This window comes from Nesoenas mayeri (assembly GCF_963082525.1).
Source record: "Nesoenas mayeri genome assembly, chromosome: 2".
Taxonomy (NCBI): domain Eukaryota; kingdom Metazoa; phylum Chordata; class Aves; order Columbiformes; family Columbidae; genus Nesoenas; species Nesoenas mayeri.
The window spans coordinates 37,234,113-37,253,740 of NC_137543.1; the positions used below are offsets into that span (position 1 = coordinate 37,234,113).

Here is a 19,628-nt window from a genome sequence, read left to right on the forward strand (position 1 = left end):
ACTCCTGTATTTTAAACGTTTAGGGCATCTATTGGTGTCCATACAGTAAAAACGACATTCTATAAATGCTGAAAAAGGTTAACTTGGGAATCACTCTGATCCTGAAACAGATACACTTAGCTGAAACTATCTCAAGCCAAGCCAGCTAAGTCAGAATGTGTCCCCATGAGACAAAACAACAGTCAGGCAGCTGTTCTGCAGAACCAAAGGACCTAATACCTGATTAAATATGTCATACGCTATTTTGAAACAGCTTGCAGAGCTCAACTACTAACGAAAATCTGCATGGGAGGTTCTTCTCCAACTTGAAAGTTACTTTTCTCCTAATTCGCACATAAGGTAAGTGTGAGTTCCATTAAAAAATACTGTATCACTACAACCCTCAAAAAACAGGTAAGTGTAAAGAGGAATAGAATACAGAAGAGGAAATAGCTTTGCAGCTACTTGTTCTTGCCTTTCATTTCCACACAAAATTATTGCTGGATTAACTATAGGGAACAAGGAAAAAAAACAAAAGCAACTAACACATCAGAGTGAAGATTCATTCAATAATTTCACAGGAGCCAGTAAAATTCAGTACAGAAAAAAACAACAAAAAACAAAAAACAACAACAACAACAACAACAAACTAAAAAACAAAAACAAACAAACAAAAAAAGACTACACAAAACAACAACCACAGTGAGAATCATATCATCATTTTGGTTGGAAGAGACCCTCACGATCTTCAAGTCTAACCATAAACTAACTCTGGTACTAAACCATGTCCCTAAGAACCTCTTCTATATGTCTTGTAAACACCTCCAGGGATGGTGACTCGACCATTTCCCTGGACAAACCTCCTTTCAGGTAGCTGTAGACAGCGATAAGGTCTCCTCTCAGCCTCCTTTTCTCCAGGCTAAACAGCCCCAGTTCCCTCAGCTGCTCCTCATCAGACTTGTGCTCCAGACCCCTCAACAGCTTCATTGCCCTTCTCTGAACTCTCTCCAGCACCTCAATGTCTTTCCTGTAGTGAGGGGCCCAAAACTGAACACAGGATTTGAGGTGGGGCCTCACCAGTGCTGGGTATAGCAAGACAATCACTGCCCTGGTCCTGCTGGCCACATTATTCCTGATACAAGCCAGGATGCTGTTGGCCTTTTTGGCCACCTGGGCACACTGCTGGCTAATGTTCAGCTGGTTGTCAATCAACACCCCCTTCCTGTCTGCCAGGCAGCTTTACAGGCACTCTTCCCTGAGCCTGTAGCGCTGCCTGGGGTTGTTACAACCCGAGTGCAGGACCAGGCACTTGGCCTTGTTGAACCTCATACAACTGGCCTCAGCCCAATGATCCAGCCAGTCCATATACCTTTCTAGAGCCTAAATCAAATGCTTTCATTCAAATACATAAAGTATTCAAACAAAAGAGGGATTAATTTCATTACAGAAGATCTCTTTTTGGCCACCAGAAAGCACTGAGAGAACAATTACAGGTAGTGATATCAAAAATATTTCAAAACTACCTACTTCAAAAACTTGCTTTAGGAGAGCCTAGCAGGGCAAAATTACTCCAGTTAACATAGATTCATACTATTTTTGTCTGAATTCTTTTGTTGGAACAAGAGATACACTCTTTTTCTATTTTAGTTTTCTATTCTGTATTTGCTGTATTTATTTGACAATTCACATTCTTAATCACACACAATTACATTGTAAAAATGCATTTAAAATCTTAACCTTTTACTAAGAAGAAAATTATCAAAATTTGCTTGCATTTAATATGTTGAGAAATAACTGTAACTTCATTCAGCCTGGTCCTCAACACTGCTGCTAGAACTATAGAATATACTGAGCAGCTAACAAGGAACAAGTCCCTGTCTGACTTAATCCAAAGGAAATTACATTGCTTTAGAGCAGAACCAGCCAAATGTGTCAGTGCCCAAATTATTATTATAGAAATACCTATTTGTCGCTTTTCACTTAAAGCCACCTAAATGCCCCCATCTGCGATACTTCATTATATGTGTATTACTATATTTGGGTGTCAACAGTAAGTCCAAATTATAATAATACATAATGAAATGTGCTATTATAGCTGTCCAATGAGAGATAAAATTATTTTTACATTAAAATAGCATAATTGTTATGTAGTAGTCAGTCAAAGCCATTGGGATACTACCATGGACTGTATTGTGTGTTTCCAGTTAAACAAAGAAGCATCAACACCACGATGAACCTGCTGATCAAAGTGCCAAAAATGGAAGGTAGATACTTATTCAAGTGCTGTCCTCTAACCAAGTTTATGTATTATGACTTCTGGCAGCAAGCAATGTTGTAATCAACATCAAATATCTATTGACATATCTTCTTTAAAGTAAAAGGACAGCTTTTACTCCCACTGAAAGCTGCAGAATTACTAGAGAATTACAGTAAGCACAGTATGAAAACCAATGGGGTACAAAACCAAAGTGCCTACACATTAAAAGAGTTACCTACTGACAAGAAATAGGATACAGAAAAGCTCTAAAGCTGTCAAGACAAACCTAAGTTACACAAGTGTAACTATGGAAAAACAGCAGTGCGACAGAGAGGAGATCATAATACAAGTAAGGAAAGCTGGCACATTACATTCTTCTCCACCCAAATACAACAGGAAAGGACAGATAATCTATCATGGACTGGCAAACTGCTTTTTCATTTGGTTTTTACTTTTGTTTTGTTTTAAATTGAGCTACTTTTACAAGGAGAAAAATAAAGTGGTTGGCATATTTTCCTTACTAAAAAAAGCATAACTATAAAAAAGAATTCCACACAATCCCAAAACATTTTGAAAACTTAAGAATTTGTATGCACTTGAATTATAATTACCTTCTTATAATTAAAACTCCAACCCAGTAATTCCCTTCCAAAAATTCTCTAAGGTAATTAAATGCTACTTAAATCTAGAAGACATATAAGCAAATATACTGTACCTGAAGGATAGTTCTGTTGACTATTTGGAGGTATATTTTCTTTAGACATGGAGATCAACATTTTGCTAGTCTCAGAAAGCTTCTCTGATTCCTTTTTCTGAAAATAAAACAACATGTTTTGCTCCATCACAAGGTAAAAGAAATATCACATAAAAGAACAACATTATTAACATAATTATTATGTTAGCACTGGACAATAGAGAGATTGAAGGTGATGCTGGATTAACACATTAAGCAGGTTACACATTTCACTAATACTACCAAAAAAGTAGTACTCCTCTACAACACAGGAATTATTAGTTCAATATATTCAATATATTCCATGTCATAAACAAGAATATCCATCGTCAACATATTTCATGTTATAAAGCACGTCATAATCCACAGTTGTTTCATAGTTTACACATATCATCTCTGGTTTTTTTATGTGAGCTGATTTGAGGTACTGCACCCGGCTTCAAATTATGGAAGAATTATGGGGTATTACAGGGCAAGTTTAAACACACATGTTCCCTGTAACTATCCTTTACACCATACAGCTTAGGACTTTTTCAAACTATAGGCTGGAAAAATTCTCCTTCTCTTTAGACTTGCTCTGAGCAGAGGAGGCAAAACTAAATAAAGCTCAACTCCTCACAGCTCCCTAAGAATTAAATTTCTGGAGTGAATTAATAAAACTTTCCAGATATAATCATTGTAACTAGGTAAAAATACTTATATATTACCCACAGAAGGGAGTGAAAACTCATTATAATTGCTTGTTAAAAGCTCAAGCTGTTTGGGACTTTGTAAGTCAAACAACAGACAAATCAAACCTCCTTTTTTTTACTGAGGATTTTTTTTAGTTACCACATTACTTAGCTAGTTTGAATTATTTAGATAGAGCTTCTTGCCAGGTACTGGCACTATTAAACAACTTAATGAAGATCTGCAAAATATAAAATCTTTATAGCTTCTGAAGTAGGTAATAAAATTTCTAATAGGAAAACTGCGATAAGAACAGATTTTGTTTCATTGATTAGATTACTTAATTAGTCTTTTATATTTCTTAGTTTCCCTAACAGCAATTTTGAGGATATTTACACCTTCTATCCCCATCCTAACACTCTGGAGTGGGAAGAGAACAGATCCCTGCTAAGCAGCTTCCCTAGGGAGTGGGTAAGGAACAATAATAAGAGCACAGTAAAAGCAAGCTTAAATCAAGACCCTAGCAACATGTTTAAATTCAGGAAACCTATTAAATACTCTTACCTTTATTTCCATGTAAGGTGGATCATTTTCAAGTTCTGCCTTATCTTGTGCCAACTTGGCCTTCTGATCTTCAATAAATTTGTCTAAATCATCCGCCATAATTTCTAAGGTTATAGAAAAGACACAGAACATTTCCTTTACATCAGAACCTCAAAAACTTAAAGCTCAATTGCAGTTGCTTAAGACAGTAGTTTAGTAATATTCAAGTTTCTCCCTCAGAACTACAAGCCTTAAGATGTTTGCTGGGTCAATGAAACACCTGACTCAGGAAACCCACTCACGGAGGACATCAGTTGATGTTTCGCCATAGAGAAAATGCAAAGATTCCAGATTATAAAACTGAAGATATTTCTCTAATCTTTTTTTCTAACTTGGTTAAAGTGTTTTAGGGTTGGGGGCATTTTAGCTGGAACTATATCAATGGCCCTTCACTACACACTAACACAAACTATTGTTAGTGAATTATAATATAAAAATTGGACAACAGAAAAAAAAATAAATGGAATAAAGGAATAATAAAGTACAAAAAGTGTAAAATATACATATAGTCTGAAAAGACCAAATCATACAATCAATTCTGTGCTTAACTTACTACCATAAGAAATCTTAAAAAAACATCAAATGTATTCAAAGAAAAAAAAAACAAAACAGAACACTGACCCCATAAAACACAAAAATACATGCATAGTGTTTCTGGAATATATTTCAGTGTATCATTATCTCCTGTACCAATAAAATAGCAGAGGCAGTAAGAACAGCTACAATTCTGCAATAATTGTCAATATCAGGCAGCCCTGAGTAACAATCAGACATGCCACTCATCTGTAAGAAAACAGCAGATTACGTCTCTTCCATTAGTTGTGCATCTTGCATATTTAACTGAAAGCCCTTCAAAGCAGAAATTTTATCATCTTATTTATGCCATTTACTGTATATTGCTTCTCCTAGATAACCTCAGAGTAAAAATTAAAGTAGATCAAATTCATTACAGTGGAACTGTACAGAAGTTAAGGCATACACTCAGGCTTTGAATATTCTTTGTTCAGATAATCTTACCAAAAATAAAAATACTGCAAAACTGCATAGGAAGTAGCCATGGAAAGAAGAAAGAGGAAAATAAAAAGAACAGCTGCATACAAGCCTACTCATCCTAATCTCCACTCAGCGCTTTTACCAGCTTCACTGGAGAAGTTTTGCAAAACCAAGCATACGGATAAAAAAAGCCTCCATATGTTATGTTCCACGCTTAAAGAAAGCATGAAACGGAGAAGAAAATTATGACCCTCAAATGCTACCCACACAACTTAAGCAATGAGATTGCTCGTGCAGGTTCCTAGACAATCCCATCACATCCAGTATCTAAACTCAGGCTGTACAGCAGTTTTGTGGAGGCTAATTCACTGTCTTTCAAAAGCCCACAGATTGTATGAAGCAAACAACAGGCCATCAAGAATTTAAAAAAAAAAAAAAAAAGTCATCAAAGACCAGCAGAATAAGATACTACAGGGGTAAACAAAAATTAATGTGTCTGGAGAGATTGTGATAAATGCTTACTAGAAGTAAGATGAAGAGAAAAAAGTCAAAATTCCACCAGATGAATTCAAGTAATTGCATACTAACTTAATTTAAGGAATATATATACTTAATGTATTCCTTAGAATGTTTTCCTTTAAACTGTTTATCTTACATTAATGCCATAGTTGGATTCTTAATATAAAATTATAATATTGCTTAAAAGGAGGCAGAACTAGGACAACCTATTTACAACTCCTAGTGGTAATACAGGACAATCAACTCCAAAAATAAATTCCCCCATCTGATTTGCCCTAAATCTTTAATCTCATTAGTTTTACACACTGATAAAGGATAAAAGAAATCTAAAAGAGGCTAAGTTTCCAGGCACTGATAAATTTTATTTAGCCTATTAGGTTACATAAGAATAATGAAAAAAATGTTCTGAATGGATGAAACAACTTGTCATGCTAAAGAATTTAAAAGTTGGCTGCAGGGCCACCAAGAGCAAAATGACCACACGCAGAAGGAGGCACTGTGAGAAGTCTTCCCAAAAGCTTCTAACATCTGCATTTCTTACCTCTATTTACAATAACATTTATAAACTCTAGAACTGTTTCCAAATCACTGTATTGAAATGGTACCAGACCCATTCTGGGAAAGGATACAAGTGAAGGAATATTCGCAGTATTTTTTCTATCTAGCACAAGGAACACAATGAACATTCTAGCATTTTGCACTCCTATCATATTCCTCAAAAAAACAACATAATAATTTAAAAAACAAAGACAAAACAGTTACAGATGAACTACACAGGCAATTCAATTGGTGTGAAGAAAGCTCATAACTCCAAGCCTTGGAGAACACTAAAACCACTAATGCTAGAGTACTGTTGATTCAGCATACCTTTAATACAGATAAATAGCCAGGAAATGTGGCAAAATGCCCCTCAGAAAAAAGCTAGATATTTTATGTCTTACACCCTTCTGCTTGAGTTGATCTGCTTAAAATATGCAAGGGTACAAACTTTACAAGATAAGCAAAAAAAGGTACATTACGCTGAAAGAGAATGAAAAAAATAAGTTACATATCGTAGGCAAAGGACTGACAATTTGAATGTAAGGCATACACACATATCTTACTGAATATTAACCAATTTTATCATCTACTGTATCAAGTAAAGAGATAGTGACTAATTGCAACAAAAATAAAGAAACAATACATTTATATCTAAAAAGAGTGCTACTGCAGTCCCCCGTTAGGCAGCGAACTCCCTCGGAGGTGACAGCACTAAACTCACAGAAAACCATTAACTTCAGACTGGCTTCACATTACTGCATAAACCTACCCAGGTAAAGCCTGCCACTATAAAACCACTTCAATTCAAAATAAAATAAACTATTTTCAGTTTAGCAATGCGTCTGAATGCATTTTGTGCATTTCTAGAACCTTGCAATTATTACATTTACTAAGTGACAGGTTCAAAACTAAGCTTGGAAACATGGCTCCATGCACACATGCACAGAGCAAAAGGACAAGTCAGGACGTGCTGTAAACATTTGAAAACCCAAGGATAAACCATATGCCCCCAAAATTACAAGGTGCAACAGCATATTTTTCATGTTTGTTTGTTTTAACACAATATTATACAAATACTATTAAAAAAAAATGTTTTGTAGCATAGATCTATCAACTCTCCCTTTAGCTCTTGTATCTTTAAATCTTGGAAGTATTTGCATTCCCAAAACACTATATTATTCAAAGTGAAATTGCATTAAACATACTGCTACCATATACCAAACTACTGCCTGAAAGCATCCCATAAAATATATTTAACAGGTTCTCACTTTTGAGAAGTGTTTCATAACCTTTTTTTCTTTTGAACTAGGAGTTTTCACAAAAGCAACTCTGAGTAATTAAGAGTCAGCCAGGCAGACTACAGCTTAACCAAATTCACCAGGCAATAGAAAGGATATAGATATTCAACACAATAAGTAAAGTTTGAACATTATCTTTTTATTAGATCTATACTCAAATTGATTTAATAATGCACGTCTCTGTATTCAAGATATTCAAAACATCTATTTACATGTGTTGTAGTGTGTGTACTATATTTGCATATTGTGTATCACCCAAAGGAACACTTACTGCATTCCTTTTTATTCTTTCCCTCCTATTTGCGCAAGAAAACAGAGCACAAAATTTAAAGTCAGCACATGTTAAGTAGAATGACTTCATCTATTCTGTGCTACAATAACCCTAAAATGGCACCAGAGAAACTGGCAAAATGGCAATTCACATTCATATAAACTGCAGCAGGAGTGGCAAGGATGAAAGTGCTTTTAAAAAAGCAACTATATGAATATTAGGAAACATTTATTAACGGAAGGGGTTGTCAGGCACTGGAACAGGCTGCCCAGGGAAGTGGTGGAGTCACCATCCCTGGAGGTGTTGAAAAAATGTGTAGATGAGTCTCTTGGGACCATGGTTTAGTGCCCGAGTTTGGTTACGGTTGGACTTGATGATCTTAAGTCTCTTCCAACCAAAATGATTCTGTTTCATAATTGTACTTGCAGATTATATGGTCCCATAATTGCGTCACTAAGAAATACTTTTCAAAGTTTCAAACTTCCTAAGGTCTTGTACCAGCTGCTTCCCTGTCCCTTTGAATGGCATTTAGAATAAGCTCATGCTGCCAGAGACGTATCTCCTGTACCTTTCACCTTACTTGCTTTTCAGTTCTTTCCTGAAAAAGCACAATAAAATCCAGGGCCTGGATGTTCACAATCGATAAACTCTGACTAAAACTACCAGACTGTGAGGACAATTAACCCTCAGAACAACCAACAAGTTTGGGGAATCACTTCCCCTCCCCATGTAGGTGTATTTACGCTTCCAGAACACAGACTGTGACCCAAACCCGCGTTAATGTCGGAAAACTTTCAGGGCCAGGAGATCAAGTCCATTTCTCCAAGCGTGACAGCCCGGGGAAGCCCGGGGAAACGCCTCTCCCTGAGCTCCGGCCGGGCCTCCCACCCTCCTTCGTGGGCAGCATTTCTCCGCCAGCCCCGGAAGCACCGACCCCCTCGGGCCAGGTGTGAGGAGCCGGCGGCCGCGGGCCGGCCGGGGAGGCGGCGCTCGGGACTCGGCCCCTTTAAGGGACACGGCGCCGTTGTCAGGCAACGGCCGCACAACAAACGGCTCCCACCGGAAGGCCTGGCAGAGCCCTGCTGCCCCCCACCCTCCCGGGGATACCCAGTGACCCGCCACCATGGCCCGAGCCCCGGCCGCCGCCCCCCTCCCCTCCCCGTCCCGCCCGCCGCAGGGGAGAACGGGAGCGCGCCCCGGGCTGGGAAGCGGACGGGCGTTCGGGCCCCCCGCGGACCGGACCGGACCGGGCTGGGCGGAGCGGGGTCCCGGGCTCCATCCCTACCACACCGCTCACCGGCGCCGGCGGCCGCTGCTCGCTCCGCGTCCCGCGCGCGTTACCGCCTCCCCGGAAACCGGCGGGCGGCGCCGAGCAGCGCCCCCTGCTGCTCCGGAGGGGGGCGGGACGCGATACGGCCCGTAGCCGCCCGTGACTCGCCAGCTCCCCGGGCGGGGGCAGCGCCGGGCTCGCAGTAGCGCTGCTTCAACCAGCGGCAGGGAGCGGGAAGGCAGGCGGCGGCAGCAGCAGTCTTCCCTCGGCCGGGGCCTTCGCGGGCCGCTGGCTGTGAAACACTGCTTGGCTGGCTGGCTGGCCGGCCGGCGCGGAGGGAGAAGGCACCGCGGCCCGCGGACGGCTCTGCAGGGCCGCCGCATGCTGTGAGCGGAGCGGCCCCGCCAGGACCCGCAGGCTCCGGCAGCCGCTGCACGGACCCGGCCGGGACACAGAGCCCAGCGCTCCCGCTGGGGGGCGCAGCGCCGCGCCGCGCGCCCCGCGCCTGCGCGGACTGTACCACCTTTCCCCGCGCCCCCCGCCGCTGTTGGTTCCGCCGGCGGCTCGGTGAGGCGGGCCAGGGCCCGGCCCGGGGCGGCGGGGGGCGATGGCGGCGGCGGGGAGCGGCCCCTCCGGGAGCGGGATGGCGCAGAAGACTTGGGAGTTGGCCAACAACATGCAGGAGGCGCAGAGCATCGACGAGATCTACAAGTACGACCGCAAACAGCAGCAGGAGATCCTGGCGGCCAAGCCCTGGACCAAAGAGTGAGTGAGAACCGGGCCGGGCGGGCGGCGCGGGCCGGGCGGCGGGGCCAGCCCTGACGGCGCCAGCCCTGACGGCCTGCTCGGCCTCTCTCTTGCAGCCACCATTACTTCAAGTACTGCAAGATCTCTGCGCTGGCGCTGCTGAAGATGGTGATGCACGCCAGGTCTGGGGGCAACCTGGAGGTGATGGGGCTGATGCTGGGCAAGGTGGACGGGGAGACCATGATCATCATGGACAGCTTCGCCCTGCCCGTGGAGGGCACCGAGACTCGCGTCAACGCTCAGGCGGCCGCCTACGAGTACATGGCTGCCTACATTGAAAACGCGAAGCAGGTAAGGGGAGGTGGCGGGGAGTGTTTCTCTCCCGCCGTGAGGAGGCTGCGGATCTGGTAATCGCACAGGAACATGCTGTGGGGCTGGCAGGTTTTCCTGCTCCCCCTCCTCCCACTGTGGGAAACTGGCTGTCCAGTTTCTTTTCAAACGTGACTTGTGTCAGCAGCAAGGAACACAGGCTCCTTTAAACATTCTCATTTATATATTTCAATGTTTTACAGGAGGTCATAAAGTACTGGGTTCTCCTTTATAAACATTTTCATTGCTCAGGAAGTGTTTTTGTGGCTGCAGCTAATGGCTTGTGGATGGAACAAGGGCTGAGCGTGTTTCTAAAATTACCGATAGAGTACACATTTCCAAAATCAGTATGCGAAACTAAATATAAAATATGTATGCGTCAAAGATACTATTTGTAGATAAGAAATATGACATTTATTCTTCTTGCTTTTTGAAGGCTTACTGCATAGCCATGCTGCTGTTTTTCATAAAAATAAAGATAAAAGATTTGCAAAGAAAATGCCCATGAAGGAATAAGTTTCAGTGCCACTTAATTATTCATATTTGTAATCTGGAAATTCAGATGAACTGACTCAAATGTCTGTTCCCCCTCTTTGTCACCTTTTATTCAGAGATCTGTGTCATATTAAGCCCAACTATGCAGTAGAATTGTCATATGCAGAAGAATAACACAAATATGAATCTGCTCTGTGGCTGGTGTAGAAACTAGCATGGCACATCAGAGCACCTGCTGACATGCTGCTTTCAATACAGGGCAATCCTACACTATGTATAAGCATTGAATTAACTCTAACTCATGTAGTTTTGAGGCCCAGCTTACTCTTTGATTTTTCTTTAATCCTTTAAGTATTTTACACCCACCCAAATTAGAGGCCACTTACTTATTCACTGGAGATAAAAAAGAGCTGTATTTGGGTTATTTTGGAGAGGGGTACTTGTATTCACAGCCTTATATACAGATGGAGACATTTAAATAGATGTGAATTAGGTGGGATCATAAAATCAGAAAAGAATAAACATAATCTAGAAGTAGGTATATTCTGAGACTTTTTAATAACACACGTCTGTTTATTATAAAATTTAGAAAGAATTTATTTAATCTAGTTCCTTTTATCTGGATAGGAGTACTCATATGATAGGTGATGTTTTTTCTAGTTATTTATATTGTACAGTTTTGTCTATAGTTGTTTTCACAATTTTGAAATGGAACTTGTTTGCAAATATAATAGCTCAGCTTTACTCGTGCTCTGGCAGAATTTGCATGCTGGCAGTTCCACATTTGATTTTGGCAAGCAGTTGTTCCTGGATTAACTTTTTGTAATATTAGATTGCAAGTTGATATATACCCCTGCTTAAGTGCTTTACAGATGCCAACATTACACTTTTTTGCTTCTTCATGGGCAGGATCTGGTGTTAATACAGTCAAAAAGTGTTATTTGACTTTGAAATACAACACATGTTCTTTAGTGTTTGGTTGGTCTCTCTGTCTCTATTATGAGAGTTTTAAAGAAAATAAAAATATTATTCACCAATTCAAAAATAAAGTAAACGTTTCATTCAGTAGGTAGTTTGTGTGTTCTGTCTCGTCTTGTAATTTTTCTGATTTAACCGTCCTGGCATATTCGGTATTCAGCAAAACCAAGCAGGTGATGAATCCAAACACACAACTCTCAGTTAAGAGCTGGCATACAGAGTTCTACCAGAATTACTGAACTCAGTACGGAGCAGCCAGTAAGCAATTCCTGAGAGAGGATAACAAAATTAGGTGCAATGAGTGTGCATCCTCCTGTGTTTTTTGTTAAGTTTGTTGGGTTTTCTTCCAGTATTTATGGAGATAGGAGTTTCCCAATAATATCCCTGGGCTATTTTGTTTTTCTGATCGTAAAAATCTAAAAATATAAAATTATCTTTTGGGTTTCACAGCATGCACTGATAATAAATTCTGTCACTTCTTGTGTTCAAAAACTTGCCTCTCTGAAGTTATTTTTTAGACTTGCTTATAATCTCTTGATATGTCTCTGAGATGTGTTACTGTACTAAATAATTTTCTACTGACATACCATACATTAAGTGAGATTATATATGCTTATGTCATATCCACACGAAGATGCTGAAGAGTCCCAGCTTCGGTACCATCTCACCACATGGAATCTCCTCTGCACTTCACCTGTCATTGACGAAGGAGCTTCTGGCTCCTTGAAGTTCTTAGTTCTGTGGTAGCAGCTGCAACAGAGAATGCTAGTACTACAGATTGCATGATTTCTAGAAAATAGTTTAGCGAAATGTTTAGTATTAACAAGTTAGCATTGCAGGCTGTGGTATTTTTTTATCCTCTTGCCATGTTGTAGTAATGCTGGAAAGCCCAATAGAGGGCAGCTGATACTTTGAGAACAGAGATTAACATTTGGTCTGTTTTCTTCTGCTGCTGGTAGGTTGGTCGTCTAGAAAATGCAATTGGGTGGTATCACAGTCACCCTGGCTATGGCTGCTGGCTCTCTGGGATTGACGTCAGTACCCAGATGCTTAATCAGCAATTTCAAGAACCTTTTGTAGCAGTGGTTGTAAGTACTCTTGGTCGTTGATAAAACCGCATAGCAAATGATGTTGGGAGGACAGGGGGAAATTTTTTCATTCCTGTCTGTTAACAGTATACTAGTGTGTATTTTGCATGATGGAAGTGTTAGATCCAAATTTTAAATTGGTATTGCTCCTTTTGCTTTGCTGGCCACATAGTGGTTGAACCAGTAGTATTGCTTACAGAGGCCATTTTCACTACATTGTTCCAGGTGTGAATAGCTCTGTACAAATCCATTCATTACTCTTAAAGTTCTGCTTGGTACTTTTGCAAAAAATTGTTTTGAGCAATCTGTGTTCAACTTTCTGCAATAGAACAAAAATCTGTTTCTTTTGTTCTCCTCATTATTGCTTCTGTCGAAACAGAGCAAAGCGTGCTCACAGACTTCTGTTACTTTGCATCTAAATGACTTTTAAATTAAATCAGTGGCACAGTACAAGGTAGAATACACTAGAAAATCTGTCTTTGAAGAAAAAATCTGAGGAAGTTCTCTGGGCCCTTCAGGGTCTCTTGGCTTCAAATCACATCTGAAATCAAAAGTAAACCTTATTTTAGATACTACTTGTATAACCATTGCTACTGAAGGAAATAAAGAAAAAAAGACTGAAATTACCCAAAAAGAAGGAATATACCTATGATGGTAGAACTGCATCAGGAAAGGATAAATCACCATTAAGAAGTATTTTCACCATGTGAGTTCTGTCTTATGGCACAATTTCACAATTCCACAGAACACTTTCCTTGGGGCTACTTTTTTTTTTTTTCCCCAATTATTTTTAAAATTGAACAGAGCATTAGTAAATATGTTAGCAAGGAGATTCCTTCATCAGTTTCCTGTATTTTCCACCAAAATACATCAGATCACATAATACTGTTTCTTACTTTCGGTGGCTATAATATTAAAATACTGATTTTTTTTTTTTTTAAATTAAGGTTTATTGTAGCTGTGAAGTGCAATTTCTTTAAAGTATTTGGCAAATGAGGAAAATTAGTTTGAAAAAATGATCCATAGAAGGCTATTGTTATTCCCATATTTTTATAGAGTCTTATACCAACAGACGCCAACCGAAAAAGTACTGTTTGTGACAAAACTAATACAATTTGCACTAATAATGTTTCTGAAATCAAATTATTGTAAGGCTAATTAATGCCTGTAATAATTTATGAAATGCATATACCAAGCATTACCTGTATTTCTACAGATTGATCCAACAAGAACAATATCTGCAGGAAAAGTAAATCTTGGAGCATTTAGGACATATCCTAAGGTAAACAGTTAAAATTATCTAGTATGTGATCACTAGATTGTCTTTACATTAATAGATTGGTTCTAAAGATTACTGCAGTTTGATCATCTGACAGTTCGATCTGTTGTGCTGTATTGTACGTCACTGTTCATTCTAAAAGAAGGACATGCTGATATGCTGGTTATTGTGTGTCTTTGGATATTGATTATGTTTACAAAGGTTGACTGCTAGTTTGTTTTTCATAGATTTTTAGCAGTGTTAAATCAAACAGACTGTCTAGATAGTGGAGCTGTCCTAAAATTAAATAGCTGGATGTAGCTGGTTTTTAATGGATATAGTTGTTGATGGCATTTATCAAAATAGATTTATGTTAATTCTTCTCTATAGTTTTTCAGAATTAAAATGTTAATAGTGTGTTTTATATGTTGTAATCTGCTTTTCATTCTTTCTTTGATATAAGAAATTATATAATTGTATCTTAGCATCTTGTTTGAAAAATCTCAACTATGACCACTAGTTTGCTTCCAACATGCTTTTTGATAGACCTGCAAATGTAATGACTGTTAATGAACCCACATGTAAATCTCAGATCCAAGAAAATTCAAAATTTCAGGCTACCAAGGGAAATTTCATTTTCCCTAGGAATTTATGTCAAGTGCTTTCAAAGAGCTTAAACATTTTAGGAAGTCTCAAAATTACTGTGTCGTCTTTGCCCTTTGAATTTTTAGGGCTATAAACCTCCAGATGAAGGTCCCTCTGAATACCAGACTATTCCACTTAATAAAATAGAAGACTTTGGTGTACATTGTAAACAGTAAGTAACATAAAAACTACTAACTCTAGCACAAATTCTCAGGTTTTGTGTTTAGGTTAGTGATTCAATGCAGAAAAGTGCATTTCTCGGGGTGTTTCAAATCTTGAAGTTCTTTGTTGATTCAGCGCTGTTGGTTTGGTGAAAAGGTTTTACTGTCATGTATCTGGAGATATTTTCTGTTATGAAGATTAAGATGAAGATCGTTAAAAGCTTTTGCACTTGATTCCTCAACGCCTTTAAGTAGTGATGCTTTCTTAGGGCAGGGGGGAAAGGGTCAGATGTAGATTTAGCAGCAGGGCTAATTGAATTAGAGGTGATACATGCAAAACTGCAGTCATCTGTAAGTAACAACTACAGTATTGAAGATCCCAACCATGGAATGGGGCATCATTGCATTGCACACGAAGTTGTTAAGAGAATAATTTAAAAAACTTTCAGTCTCATTAAATAGAACACAGCAGTATGTGTGGGGTTTAGGTATGCCTGTATGAAAGCTATATATTAAATACTTACTGAAAATCTTTTTAGAGTTGGAACTGGAGGTAATTTTATTGTTCAGTGCTTTGAAGGTATTTGCCATTCGTAAGGATTTTTTGAGATGCATGTACTTCGGGTGTCACAGCCGTATGACATATTTAGATGGAAGCTTATTTTGTTTGCATGGTTTTTTTTAAAGGTATTATGCTTTAGAAGTCTCATACTTTAAATCATCTTTGGATCGTAAATTGCTTGAGCTTCTGTGGAACAAGTACTGGGTCAACACTCTCAGTTCTTCTAGTTTGCTTACTGTAAGTACCATAATATGCTATCATGTGCATATATTAATTCATTAGTGCTGAAAGCCAGACCCTCTACTGTAAAATGCTTATTGGGACACTGATAGATACAGATCCCACATTAAGAATGTATTTGTCAGATTAAACAGTAGGGGAAGATTTTCCTAATCATTACCGAAATGTTCCTTATATCTGCTCTTTAAAAGTAGAAGGTAGGGAAAACTTATACTTAATTTTACAGAGTTCTCTATATGCTTACATTTTGTCTTAAACACCTCTTAGCCTTATATATCTTTACAGCACTGTAATCAGTGGTGTGCCGTAAAATAACAGTATTGATTAAGTAAACACTTAAAAAACCTAATGGAACTGTTAAAACGACGTTGCAACAGAAATACTGCAGGTAGACCTTCAGTGTAACAGCTTGACATCAAAACCTGTTTTGTGCAAAAGCCAATTTTATACCTTTTCTCTTAGTCAAAATCAACTGACTTTTACTCTTTCATAACTTAGGGCATGGGTGTAAAGTAACAATGAGTGCCCATTTTAGCCTTTAGGTATTTGTCAGATGGTCAGCTTCTCTCAGCAACTCATGTGCCACTCGTGTTCTGTATCACTTCAATTGCAGATACAGTTTAAAATGTGCGGTACTACAGTCTTAAAGGCTTTCTCAGATTGTTTATTTTGTGCATAAAGGCTTGAGTTTATAGCTTCGCATTCCGTATGTTTATTGCTGTCTTTCTCTTAAGAACGCTGACTACACCACTGGCCAAGTCTTTGATTTGTCTGAAAAATTAGAACAGTCAGAAGCTCAGCTTGGAAGGGGCAGTTTCATGCTGGGTTTAGAGACTCATGATAAGAAATCAGAAGACAAACTTGCAAAAGCAACAAGAGACAGGTAAGATACTTGTGTTCTTCCCTCTAAAAGGTGTTACTTTGTTTTAAACTTTTGTCATACCTTTAATTGTAACCTAACAATTAAATTGTAACCTACCAAGATTACAGATAAGAAGGATTAGATTATAGATAGGAATGAGAGACTCCACTAGTTATTTTTTAGAGTTTAAGAAAATCTTGCCTTTATTAAATCTACAGTGGCTTTTCAATCCTTGTTTTTGGGATAAATTCAACTCTAGTACATCATTTATTAAACAAAAAATCCCTGTTAAATTCCACGGCAAATAAAAAAAAGATATTTCACAGTAAGCAGTGGGGGGGGATACCTGCAAATATAATACGGTCTTTTTAAATAGAATCAGCTTTACTCTTGTGCCAGTGTCTTCTGTGCATTTGTTTCCTTGTTATGAAAAGTTAACAGCTAAAGAAACATGATTGAGTTGGAGGGGCTGACTTTATAGTTGATACCCATTTAGACTATTGTAGTTGCAGAATACATTTGCCATGGAGTTAAGCCTGATCCTAACTTGACAAGAGTGAGGTTGAGTGATATCTCCCAGGTCCTGTAGTGAAGCAGTTACAATAGCAATGCTTTAAACACGAGTTGCTGACAAGTTTGATTTTGATTCCTGTTTGATGTCGTGTAATACTGACTGTGTTTTATGTTCATATTACTCTCAATAGTTATTCTAAGAAATAATTCAGTCTTTGGTCATCCTACTATATTATTTCTTGCAGTGTTCTTAGAGATGTTTCTTTTCTGTTTTTATTTAGTCATCATTAGTAGTTAGTTTATCAATTGTTAGACTGGATGGGATTGTTGTTGTCATCAGTTCTGCTTTCCTGTGTAACAGATGCTACTGCAGTTCCCAAAATGGATTGTAACACTAATACAGATGCATTTTCTTCTTCAACTAATCATCTTTCCTAAGGATAGAGAAAGGAAAGTAGAAGATTTGTGCAGACACCAGGACAATTTATTCAGTGACACCTAAATTACTTTCAAGAAATAAGGTTGCAGAGTTTGCTAAGGGATTATTTGGTGTACCTGTTTTAGGAAAAACAATTCTGTAAGACATTAGCATAAAGGTGCTTACACTTGGCTATATGATATCTTCTGTTACTTTAAGAGCCATCTTCTAAGAGTACATATGCAATAGCCAAGCTCTCCTCCAAGCCAGCTTCCTTTGCCTCAGATTCCTTTCTCTATGTAGTAGTAATTTGTCCCTATTCTCCAGGCCTTCAGGGCTGATGGAGATCTTGCATTTGTATGTTCTCTTTGAGACATTTCTTATTTGTCAGTTTGACACTACACCCCCATAAGCCAGGCACACTGGGTGAAACTTGGATCAGTAGGAATCCTCTCAGCTGTTTGGGGCTTTTACCTATGTTACCTATTTTGGCTAATAACTGTCTAGCTCTAGAAACTCTTTCTTTAATGTTCTCTGTTTCTCAGAGGAGCTGTGGTTACTGTGTACCACTGGCCTGAGGCTGGGCAAAGGACATGAGGTAGAGAACAGTGAGAGTCTTCAGGTATTGGGAACAACTGGTAGCTCCATTCCCTCTGGAATTATTTCTTTTTTTGGTTCAGATGACCAGAGAGCTCACTTTTTATTGTTAATGTAAGATGTCCTCAATTGCCAGACAAATAAGTTTTCTGGAATTGGACTTTGTGTGTATAGTGCTCCTCAGCTTTTAAGCAACAAAAAGCTATTGGCAACAATGGCTAAATTGCTGTGTTTGACTTTTCCTTTCTGGACAGTTTTTAAGAATCATGGGGTTATGGGCACCCTGAACTTCCAAAACAGCTGAATATCTTCAAATAAAATGACAGTTCAGTTCACTGTTGGGCCAACATTGAATTTATGCTTGTTTTTCAGCTGCAAGACCACCATAGAAGCTATACATGGATTGATGTCTCAAGTTATTAAGGATAAACTTTTTAATCAAATTAATATAGCTTGAAGTGCATCACAGCTGATATGCATCTCCAAAACAGAAAAAGTCATGGTTTCTTTCGCTTGGACTTGCTCAATTTGGGAAATGAAGCTGGAGTGGAAAATTATTCATTTAATTTGTAGTACTTTAATATTTCCCACCTGTCTGACCAGTTTTAAAGAACAAAATGTCCTGAAATGTAGTGCAACTTTTTGTTCTTTGTCATAAAACACAACCAGTTTGGAGAATTGTTCCAAAAAACAAATGTGACTTCCTTAATTTTGGTCTTAGGTATTTATCTCTATTATCCAACTGCAATAAAACAAATTTGAAAGCGAGTGTTTTGGAGCTTTATTTTTTTGGCAAACATTCATCTCCTCATACTCTTTCTTATTGTTCTTTAGAAAAATTTTGTCCACTCAGGTAACCTATGCAGCATAAGAAGTTTTACTCAGATTTTCATTTCTGTGTTTAATTTTAAGAATTGTAATCCCCTTTGCTTGTCTTTTAACAAGTTATTAAATCTAATGGAGCCTTTCCTGATTTACTGGCCTAGCCAGAAATGGTTTCTTCTCACAGTGATGAAATAATTCATGCTTGATACAACAATATTGTTCTGGTAGCTTCATACTTATGATGGATGTTTCATGTTTCTGAGTAGCCAAGTAACAACCAGTTCCACAGTGAAACTAATAATATGGTTATATGCCATTATTTTCCTCCTGTTCACCTTCTGTTGCTTGTCATAGTCGCTTCTTGCATGCAGAGGGACAAAATGAAAAATTATTATCTCTGAAAATACACAGTAGGCTAATTTAGGGCCAGAGATACTAAACTGCATTAATCATAACTGCTGGCTTACAACATGGTGCTGCTGCAGGGCAGATCTAAGTTTGTTTTGGAGGCTTTCATGCCACATTTCAATAATGCAAGATGTTTGGATTTCTCTTAAGTTTTTATCCTTAATCCTGAGTTTCCTGGGGTTTTTGGAATGTTTACTTTTGGGATAATTTATAACATGCTTTATATAGTATGCCTTTACACTTTATACCTTGAAGTAACTGATATTCCTTTTCAACTTTAATTCTGCCTTGATGTGGGTTTTGTTTTTGTTTTGGTCTGGAAATTTTAAT

At 38.7% G+C, this 19,628-nt stretch overlaps 2 protein-coding genes across 5 annotated transcripts in view; one reads left to right on the top strand and one right to left on the bottom strand.

Annotated features, from left to right (window-relative positions):
- The window catches only part of CSPP1 (centrosome and spindle pole associated protein 1), a 66,045-nt gene extending 56,839 nt beyond the window's left edge, over positions 1 to 9,206 (bottom strand). For 3 of the 4 annotated variants that reach the window (XM_080339880.1, XM_080339878.1, XM_080339881.1), the window contains exons 1-2: positions 4,203 to 5,700; positions 2,952 to 3,048 (exon numbers count right to left, since the gene is read on the bottom strand). In XM_080339880.1, the coding sequence (XP_080196006.1) occupies positions 2,952 to 3,048; positions 4,203 to 4,334 (229 nt within the window). In that variant the 5' untranslated portion in view covers positions 4,335 to 5,700. Of the gene's footprint in view, positions 1 to 2,951; positions 3,049 to 4,202; positions 5,701 to 9,159 lie in introns of those variants that run through there. The other variant, XM_080339879.1, reaches the window with a different exon arrangement.
- A 140-nt stretch (positions 9,207 to 9,346) lies between these two features.
- COPS5 (COP9 signalosome subunit 5) lies at positions 9,347 to 18,833 on the top strand. The gene is made up of 8 exons (XM_080340569.1): positions 9,347 to 9,897; positions 9,996 to 10,230; positions 12,681 to 12,809; positions 14,026 to 14,091; positions 14,799 to 14,884; positions 15,561 to 15,672; positions 16,410 to 16,558; positions 18,438 to 18,833. Exons 1-8 carry the CDS (start codon positions 9,740 to 9,742, stop codon positions 18,520 to 18,522), a joined length of 1,020 nt encoding a protein of 339 aa, XP_080196695.1. The 5' UTR covers positions 9,347 to 9,739; the 3' UTR covers positions 18,523 to 18,833.
- The last annotated feature ends 795 nt before the right edge of the window (positions 18,834 to 19,628 follow it).

Coding starts and splice junctions, on each gene's coding strand:
- COPS5 (XM_080340569.1), top strand. CDS start 9,740: ATGGCGGCGGCGGGGAGCGGCCCCTCCGGGAGCGGGATGGCGCAGAAG. Junction 14,885..15,560: donor TTTGGTGTACATTGTAAACA/GTAAGTAACATA, acceptor TTTTTTTTAAAG/GTATTATGCTTTAGAAGTCT. Junction 15,673..16,409: donor GTTCTTCTAGTTTGCTTACT/GTAAGTACCATA, acceptor CTTTCTCTTAAG/AACGCTGACTACACCACTGG.